Consider the following 9,672-nt stretch of genomic DNA (forward strand, 5'->3'; position numbering starts at 1 on the left):
AGAGACGTGTACCTGGGTAACTGACATCCGGGTTGGCCAGTTAAAACATTAATGTTAGACAAGTCAAGTCCCCTGCCATACCTGAATACCCCAACCAATGGGAACAGGATAAATATACCACAAAGGCGTGTTCCTAAGGAAATCCCCTATCCCTAAATCCTGATTGGTGAAATAACTTGGCACAGATGTTTATAGATTTTCGGCTTAAAAACCCTGTAGGAAAACAAAAAACAAAACAAAAACAAAAAAAACCCTGTAGGATCTTAGCTCAGGGTCACTGTTCAGTTTTTGAATCTGGACTGTGACCCTGGTTGATCAGTCCTGGGGCGTACATGAAGTAGAAAGTTTAAGGGTTCTTTGGAAAGTTGTGTTGGATGGTGTTTTGCTAAGGCAGACTTGTGACGCAATGTTTTGCTGAAGCAGACACAGGTGAAAGGATGTTCTGCTAAAGCAAGCACTTGAAAGGACACGTGTCTTTGCTAGCAACACACGTGTTGGTCTGCCTTAGGTTGCATAGTTGAGCTCCATTTGCCAGGACTCCATAGAGAGAAACACACCAGAAAACTTCTGGTGGTGTGCTGGTGGCTTCTCAGTGCTTCTGAGGACTTGGGCTGATTGGTAGAGTGGTGTCAGCTGATCCAAACTCAACTTGAGTTTTGCTAAGTCAGACTCATGTGCTGAGGCAAGACCGGTGGAGGACACATGACATTTGGAGGGAGTATAAATAGGACTCTGGACTATGAGAGGGGCTTGCTTGTAGAGCTAGCTGTGCAAGGCTTCTTGGTCTCCAGTCTTTGAACAGTCACTGAGAAAGGCATAGCAAAGAACTTCTGGTGTCCCTGGTGGTCCTGGTCCCCCCTGCTGACTCATGCTAATTTGGTTGAGGTCTGGCTGTTCCTGCTAGGTCATGTCACCACAACTGCTATCCTGACACAACTGAACTGGACTGCTGATGTACCCGTGAAGTGTTTGTGAGTGACTCAAGCTGCCACTGCTGACCAGTGAACTGAACTGCTGACTTCCTGACAGTGCAGATGGGATTTGCTCCCAAGAGTCATTTCTAAACAGGTCCACTTTCCCCATATCCTAATAACCTTTCTTTCCCACTACCCCTGGTGGGTGATTAGAAGGGAGGTTAAAGTGTTTAAGAACCATCTTTAAAAGTAGGTCTTTGAGAGCTGGGCGGTGGTGGCACACGCCTTTAATCCCAGCACTCTGGGAGGCAGAGGCAGAGGCAGGTAGATTTCTGAGTTCGAGGCCAGCCTACTCTACAGAGTGAGTTCCAGGACAGCCAGAGCTATGCAGAGAAACCCTGTCTCGAAAAAACCAAAACAACAACAAAAAAGTAGGCCTTTGAAAAATCTAAGCCTATACTTGGCTCAATAAACTATCCCTGTCTAACTGAGATAAGTGTTTGTGTAGTTTGTGAGGTGATTCCTGGACCCCAACAAGAAACAATCAGGTACATTATAAGATGTTCCTCTACCCACGAAGAACCACTTCACTACATTCCGTCAAGGCTCTGTCATTAAAGCATTGGGCACATGTGCATGAGGTCCTAAGTTTGGATCCCCAGAATCTACATAAACACTAGGGTAAAGAACATCTGGGGCTGGAGAGATGGCTCAGCGGCTAAGAGCACTAACTGCTCTTCCAGAGGTCTTGAGTTCAAATCCCAGCAACCACATGGTGGCTCACAACCATCGGTAATGAGATCTGAGGCCCTCATAAATAAATAAATTAAAAAAAAAAAAAAGAACATCTGTAGTCCCAGAACCGGAGGAAGTGTGGCTGGATGGAGGTCCAGGGTTTGCTGGCCAGACAGTGCCACAGATTGATGAGCACCAGGTTCCGGAAAGGCTCCGCTTCAAAGAACAGCCAGGCGTGGTGGCACACATCCATTGTGACATGCACCCTTAATCCTAGTCTGTGAGTTTGAGGCCTGGTCTACATTCCTAGTTCCAGTCCATCCAGGAGACCTGGCCTTAAAAAAAAGAACAAAAATATTACTACTTCCTTCCTTTCTTTTGGGGAGTGTAATCTTCTGTGAAAAGTCTCTATCTGTAGCCTACAATTCGGGCAACGGGAGCACAGCTGCTGTCCTTGTAGGCTGGGGTACCTACATAAGCTATTTTACATCTCCTGCACAGAAGTTTTGTCTCTTCTGTAATTAACTTAGTTATTTTTCTGTGCTAAAGTGAGATCATAGATATTTCATTACATACCAACAGTCTCAAAATCCAGTGCTCGTATGCATCTGTTAGTGGGGCTGGGTTCCTTAGGCTTAACATGGGCACCGAACAACATAAAAGAGGACCGACAACAGCAATGTTTTGTTTCACGTTTTGTTTCACATTTCTCTTCCAGTGGCTAGAGGAACTCTCTGGAAAGCCTGGAAAGACCGGGCTATCAAGCGGCCTGCCACAGCCCAAGCTCTACGGCCGGATCAGATGATCTGCGACCAGATCGGCTTGAATGCTAAGGTTTCAGAGATCCAGAGCATGCTACAGGAACTCATCAGCACCGCCATGTTCAGCAAACTGGAGAACAACGCCATTAAATACATGTCAGCAACACTGCTGAACCTCTCCAAGGCGCTGAGCACCGTCAACGAGGAGCTGAGGCTCGTGAGCTTCCGAGTCGCCAAGTCGTTTATGAAAGAAGATCAAGGGTTGGACAAAGAGAAAGACCACTCCCAGCAGGTCATCCAAGAGCTCAGCGAGGAGAACGAGGTGCTTCAGCAGAAACTTAGAGAAGCCGAGGAAAAATGTGACCAACTTATCCGCATCAAAAATTATCTCGGACGCCAGATAATGCACCCGGCTGCGTCCTTGAGAACGGTAGTTATGCTGCCTCTGCAGGTGCCGTACGTCAGCAGAGAGGCCAGGGACGCTGAGAGCGAAGAGAAGGTGGATGACTCCCAGAAGAAGGGGGCCAAAAGCAGCGCAGTGGTGTGGGACGCATCTGCGAGTGAAGTGGACCCGGATGCAGCTAAGCAGCAACCTGAGGACAAAGTGGAGACCGCCCAGGACCAGAGAAAACTCATAGGCCTGCCGCTGACAGCTGAGACCTCAGACACCAATCTGGAAACGGAGGAAAAGAAATCCAGTCAACTTGCTGTTCTAAAAGCATTTGGAAAGAAGAAACCGGGTAAACCGAAGGCCCAAGAAGGCAAAGGAGCATCGAGTATGTGGGAACAGCTCAAGAAGGGGAAATCTGAGCAGCTGTTTCGAGGCAGCCCAGGCTCGCCAGAGAGTAGGGAGTCCGCCCTTAAGTTAACAGAGAAAGAAGCCAAGAGTGAAGCAGACCTGGTGCAGCCTGAGGGTGCCCCAGAGGCACAAAAACAGGAGACAAAGTGGAAAAAACTCATCGCTGCAAAGACTGAAGAAGTGTTAGGCTCCCCCAAACAGTCTAGTAAAGTACTACCCAAGGCCCCTAAGGGGACCCCCGAGGAAAGTGAGCAGGGAAGTCTAGAATCATTTCAAAGGGTCATCCTGGCCTACTTGAGAGAGAAGACGAATAATGTAGGAAAGGTTTTTGATCCAAAGAGTATAAAGAAGGAGGAGTCATCACTGGGAAAAGCGGAAGTCGAGAAGTTAAACGTCATAAAGGCAAAAATGGAGGAATATTTCCAAAAAGTGGCGGAAACCGTGACTACAGCCTTGAGGACTTACAGAGATGAAAGAAAAGTCCAACCTAAAGAGAAGCCCAAGAAACAGCCAAAGGGGGCGCCACGGACACTTCCTAAGCAGGGGACAGTCGGCCCCAAGTCTGGAGTTGGCAAAGTTCTTCTCAGTGAGATCACAGATCCAGCGATTAAGAAACTCGTACAGATGCTCTTAGAAGAGATAGACAGTGACTTCAAATACAAAAAGACAACAGAGAGGCAGCAGGAGGAGGCACAGGCACAGAAGGAAGAGCTGAGACCCAAGGCGAGGGATAAGGTGGAGTTGCTGGAGGTGTGGAGACAAGCATTCAAAGTTCCGGAAACCCACCTGGTTCAGGACATGAGAGAAGAGGAAGAGGTGGAGAAGCCTAAGTGGAGTGAGCCGGCCCAGCAGGACCTGTGGAGAGCCATCAGCCAATCCTCGATAAACTTGGCTCCCAGGGGGCCGAAGACCCCGAAGCCGCAGATAAGTCAGGTGCAGGGGCTCCAGGTGGAGCCTGCTGTGATGGGGGCCACCGAGGAGAAGCAGCCCAAACTGTCTCCCCCCTCTTCCAAGACCCCCCTTGTTTCTGCAAGGCCTCCCCCAATTCGTGTCCCTGGGCAGGCCCAGATAATAGGCCCTCAGATGTCTCCTCAGCTTTCAATGACATCCCTTACCCCTGGGCAGGCCCAGATAATAGGCCCTCAGATGTCTCCTCAGCTTTCAATGACATCCCTCACCCCTGGGCAGGCACAGTCTTTGAGTGGTCCTCTTACTCGTGGGAAGGAGCAAGAATTGGGGACTAGGCTGATAGTTCCTAAGATTCTAGAGCCGACACAGACTCCAAAGGGGTCTCTCACATCAGAAAAACCCCAGGCAGTGCAGATCTCCAAAGTGACTACTGAAGAGATATCTGGGGTCACAGATACCCAAGGAACAATTCTACCTATCCAGCAGGTCCAAATAAAAGATAGAATTCGCACCTCCCAGCAGGCCCTGGAACAAGAAACCACTCCCACTCCTGAGCAATACAAGGGACCAAGGATCACTCTCACCCCTCAGCAGACCCAGGCCCTTGGTGTCACTCTCACCCCTGAGCAAACTAAGTCCCCGAGGATCAGTCTGACCCACGAGCAGGCTCAGGCTCTGGGGGTCACTCTTACTCCTGACCAGTACAAAGAACAGAGAATCAGTCTGACTCCTCAACAGGCCCAGGTCCTGGGAATCACTCTCAACCTTCAGCAAGCTAAGGCCCTGGGGATCACTCTCACCCCGGAGCAGGTCAAGGCACAGAGGGTTAGTCTGATCCCTCGGCAGGCCCAGGCCCAGGGAACCACCCTCACCACTCAGCAGGCTGAAGCACAAAGAATTAATCTCACCCCTGAGCAGGCCAAGGCCCTGGGGCTCTCTCTGACCCCTCCTCAACCAGTCACTCTCGCCCCAGAGCAGGCCCAGGCCCTGGGTGTCACTCTGACCCCACAGCCGGTCACTCGCGCCCCTGAGCAGGCCCAGGCCCTGGGTGTCACTCCGACCCCACAGCCGGTCACTCTCAGCCCTGAGCAGGCCCAGGCCCTGGGTGTCACTCCGACCCCACAGCCGGTCACTCTCAGCCCTGAGCAGGCCCAGGCCCTGGGTGTCACTCCGACCCCACAGCCGGTTACTCTCAGCCCTGAGCAGGCCCAGGCCCTAGCACTCACTCTCACTGCTGAGCAGGTCAAGACTCAGAGAGTCAATTTGAGCCCTCAGCAGACCCAGGCCCTGGGTATCACTCCAACCCCACAGCCAATCACTTTCACCCCTGAGCAGACCCAGGCCCTGGGTATCACTTTGACCCCTCGGCCAGTCACTATCACCCCTGAGCAGGCCCAGGCCCTGGCACACACTCTCACCGCTGAGCAGGTCAGTCTGAGCCCTCAACAGGCCCAGACCCTGGGTATCACTCTGACCCCTCAGCGGACCTCTCTCAGCCCTGAGCAGACCCAGGCCCTGGGTATCACTCCCACCCCACAGCCGATCACTCTAACCCCTGAGCAGGTCCAGGCCCTGGGTATCGCTTCAACCCCACAGTCGATCACTCTCGCCCCTGAGCAGGCCCAGGAACTGGGTATCATTCCTAGCCCACAGCAGACCACTCTCATCCCTGAGCAGACCCAGGCTCTGGGTATCGCTCCTACCCCACAGCCAATCACTCTAACCCCTGAGCAGATCCAGGCCCTGGGTATCACTCCTACTCAACAGCCAATCACTCTAACTCCTGAGCAGGCCCAGACCCTGGGTATCACTCTGACCCCTCAACCCATCCCTCTTTCCCCTGAGCAGACAGAAACCTTGGGTATCACTCCTACCCCACAGCCGACCATGCTCACCCCTGAACAGATCCAGGTCCTGGGGCTTTCTCTCATTCCTAAACAACAGGAGATCAGTCTTAGTCCCCAGCAGGCCCAAGCTCTGGGGCTCACTCTCACCCTTCAACAGGCTCAGGTACAGAAGATTTATCTCACCCCTCAGCAGGCCCAGGCTCTGGGAGTCACTCTCAGTCCTGAGCAGGCCAAGGCACTGAAGTTCACTCTGACCCCTGAGCAGGCCCACTCCCTGGGGATCGCTATCACAGTTGAGCAGGCCAGGGCACAAAGGATCAGTCTGACCTGTCAGCAGGCCCAGGACCTGGGGCTCACGCTCACCCCAGAGCAGGCCCAGGACCTAGGGGTTTCTCTCATTCCCAAACAAAGGGAGATCAGTCTTAGTCCCCAGCAGGCCCAGGTTCTGGGGCTCACTCTCACCCCTCAGCAGGCTCAGGTACAGAAGATTTATCTCACCCCTCAGCAGGCCCAGGCTCTAGGAATAACTCTCAGTCCTGAGCAGGTCAAGACAATGAAGATCAGTCTGACCCCTGAGCAGGCCCACTCCCTGGGGATCATTCTCACAGTTGAGCAGGCCAGGGCACAAAGGATCAGTCTGACCCCTCAGCAAGCTGAGGCCCTGGGGATCACGCTCACCCCTGAGCAGGCCCAGGACCTGGGGATTTCTCTCATTCCCAAAGAACAGGAGATCAGTTTTAGTCCCCAGCAGGCCCAAGCTCTGGGGATCACTCTCACCCCTCAGCAGGCTCAGGTACAGAAGATTTATCTCACCCCTCAGCAGGCCCAGGCGCTAGATATCACTCTCAGTCCTGAGCAGGCCAAGACACCGGCCATCACTCTGACCCCTGAGCAGGCTCACTCCCTGGGGATCACTCTCACAGTTGAGCAGGCCAACGCACAGAAAATTAATCTGACCCCTCAGCAAGCCCAAGACCTGGGGATCACTCTCACCCCTGGGCAGGCCCAGGACCTAGGGGTTTCTCTTCTTCCCAAAAAACAGGAGATCAGTTTTAATCTCCTTCAGGCCCAAGCTCTGGGGCTCACTCTCACCCCTCAGCAGGCTCAGGTACAGAAGATTTATCTCACCCCTCAGCAGGCCCAGGCTCTGGGAGTCACTCTCAGCCCTGAGCAGGCCAAGGCACTGAAGATCACTCTGACCCCTGAGCAGGCCCACTCCCTGGGGATCACTCTCACAGTTGAGCAGGCCAGGGCACAGAAAATTAATCTGACCCCTCAGCAAGCTGAGGACCTGGGGCTCACTCTCACCCCAGAGCAGGCCCAGGACCTAGGGGTTTCTCTCATTCCCAAAGAACAGGAGATCAGTTTTAATCTCCTGCAGGCCCAAGCTCTGGGGCTCACTCTCACCCCTCAGCAGGCTCAGGTACAGAAGATTTATCTCACCCCTCAGCAAGCCCAGGCTTTGGGAGTCACTCTCAGGCCTGAGCAGGCCCAGGCGATCAGTCTGACCCCTGAGCAGGCCCACTCCCTGGGGATCACTCTCACAGTTGAGCAGGCCAGGGCACAAAAGATCAGTCTGACCCCTCAGCAAGCTGAGGACCTGGGGATCACGCTCACCCCTGAGCAGGCCCAGGACCTGGGAATACCTGCTACCCCTAAGCAGACTGAAGCCTTGGAAATCATCCCCAGCCCCACGCCTGAACCTGACAAGGAAAGAAGTTTAAGTCTGACCCCTGAGCAGGTTCAAGCTTTGAGGATCAGTTTCCCCCCTAAGGAGACCCAGCCCTTAGGGATTTATCTCACCCCAAAGCAGGCCCGGAAGCTGGGAATCACTCTCACTGCTAATCAAGCTAAGGTAATGAAGATTAGTCTGACCCCTGAGCAGGCCCAGGCTCTGGGGATCACTTTTACCCCTGAGCAGGCCAAGGTACAGAGGACCAGTCTGACCCCTGAGCAGGCCCAGGCCCTGGGGCTCACTCTCACCCCTGAACAGGCCCAGGCACACAGAATCACTCTCACCCATGAGCAGGCCCAGGCCCTGGGGCTCACTCTCACCCCTGAGCAGGCCCAGGCACAAGGTATTCTTTCTCCTAAGAAATTCCAGAAGTTGGATGTTCCATTAACCTATAAACAAGCAGAAGAACTGAGGAGCAGTCTTTCTATGAAGCAACTTGAAGCCCAGAGAGGCCAAAGACTTATCTCTGAGTCTATCCAAATGCCAAAACCAGCTGTCGCTTCTAAACAGACCCAGACAATTGAAATCCCACTAACTACTCAACTGTCCCAGGCAGTTGGAGCTCCACCTTCAAAGAGACAGGAGACAGAATTGGGAATCTCTCCTCTCACTCTCAAGCTGCCCCAGGCAGTTGGAGCTCCACCTTCAAAGAGACAGGAGACAGAATTGGGAATCTTTCCTACTCCCAAGTCGTCCCAGGCAGTTGGAGCTCCACCTTCAAAGAGACAGGAGACAGAATTGGGAATCTCTCCCCTGACTCCCAAGCTGTCCCAGGCAGTTGGAGCTCCACCTTCAAAGAGACAGGAGACAGAATTGGGAATCTCTCCCCTTACTCCCAAGCCGTTCCAGGTAATTGGAGCTCTACCTTCAAAGAGACAGGAGACAGAATTGGGAATCTTTCCCCTTACTCCCAAGTCGTCCCAGGCAGTTGGAGCTCCACCTTCAAAGAGACAGGAGACAGAATTGGGAATCTTTCCCCTTACTCCCAAGTCGTCCCAGGCAGTTGGAGCTCCACCTTCAAAGAGACAGGAGACAGAATTGGGAATCTCTCCCCTTACTCCCAAGCCGTCCCAGGTAATTGGAACTCCACCTTCAAAGAGACAGGAGACAGAATTGGGAATCTCTCCCCTCACTCCCAAACCGTCCCAGGTAATTGGAACTCCACCTTCAAAGAGACAGGAGACAGAATTGGGAATCTCTCCCCTCACTCCCAAACCGTCCCAGGTAATTGGAACTCCACCTTCAAAGAGACAGGAGACAGAATTGGGAATCTCTCCCCTTACTCCCAAATCGTCCCAGGCAGTTGGAGCCCTACTTTCACAGAGACAGGACACGAAACTGGGAACCTTTCCCCTCACTCCCAAGCAGACCCAGGCAGTTGGAGCCCTACTTTCAAAGAGACAGGACATGAAATTGGGAACTTTTCCCCTCACTCCCAAACAGACCCAGGCAGTCAAACCTGTCGAGGCCAAGCCTCTGCTTACATCCAGGCAGGCCCTGCCGCTGCAGGGCCGCTTTGCTCCAGAGCTCACACGAACACTGCTGTTCACCATCACTCTCGAGAAAGCCCAGAACTTGGGTATCACTTTCACCTACGAACAAACTCGGGCAGCAGCTGTCACCCTCACCTCTGAGCAGGTGGCAGCATTAGAAGATGCTCTCACTGAAGAACTGGCTTGGAGATGGGAGCGTTTAGACACACTAGAAAAGGCTCAAGAGGCAGCAGACATCGTTCCCACGAAGCAAGCACAAGCCCTGGGGATTGCTGCCCATCAGCCAGCTCAGGGACTTCATGCTCCATTTACTTTGGAAAAGCCTGCCACGTTGGTTCCTTCCACTGAGAGACTGTCTCAAAGATCGAAGGACTTTCACCCTGCTTCCATCCCATTGCAGGCACTACGACCTTCTCCTACTCAAGCCCCATTTCCCCCTATGACCAGCCTAGGAAAGAGTATTCTTCCCGATTCTGAGA

General features: G+C 52.9%; 1 protein-coding gene across 1 annotated transcript in view; it reads left to right on the forward strand.

Annotated features, from left to right (window-relative positions):
• Positions 1 to 9,636, forward strand: part of LOC127667399 (protein FAM186A-like) — a 29,550-nt gene extending 19,914 nt beyond the window's left edge. The window contains exons 4-6 of the mRNA XM_052160378.1: positions 2,368 to 8,549; positions 9,144 to 9,523; positions 9,594 to 9,636. Coding sequence (XP_052016338.1) covers positions 2,368 to 8,549; positions 9,144 to 9,523; positions 9,594 to 9,636 — 6,605 coding nt within the window. The remainder of the gene's footprint in view (positions 1 to 2,367; positions 8,550 to 9,143; positions 9,524 to 9,593) is intronic.
• The last annotated feature ends 36 nt before the right edge of the window (positions 9,637 to 9,672 follow it).

The sequence above is a fragment of the Apodemus sylvaticus genome, chromosome 17 (assembly GCF_947179515.1).
Source record: "Apodemus sylvaticus chromosome 17, mApoSyl1.1, whole genome shotgun sequence".
In the NCBI taxonomy this organism is placed as follows: Eukaryota; Metazoa; Chordata; class Mammalia; order Rodentia; family Muridae; genus Apodemus; species Apodemus sylvaticus.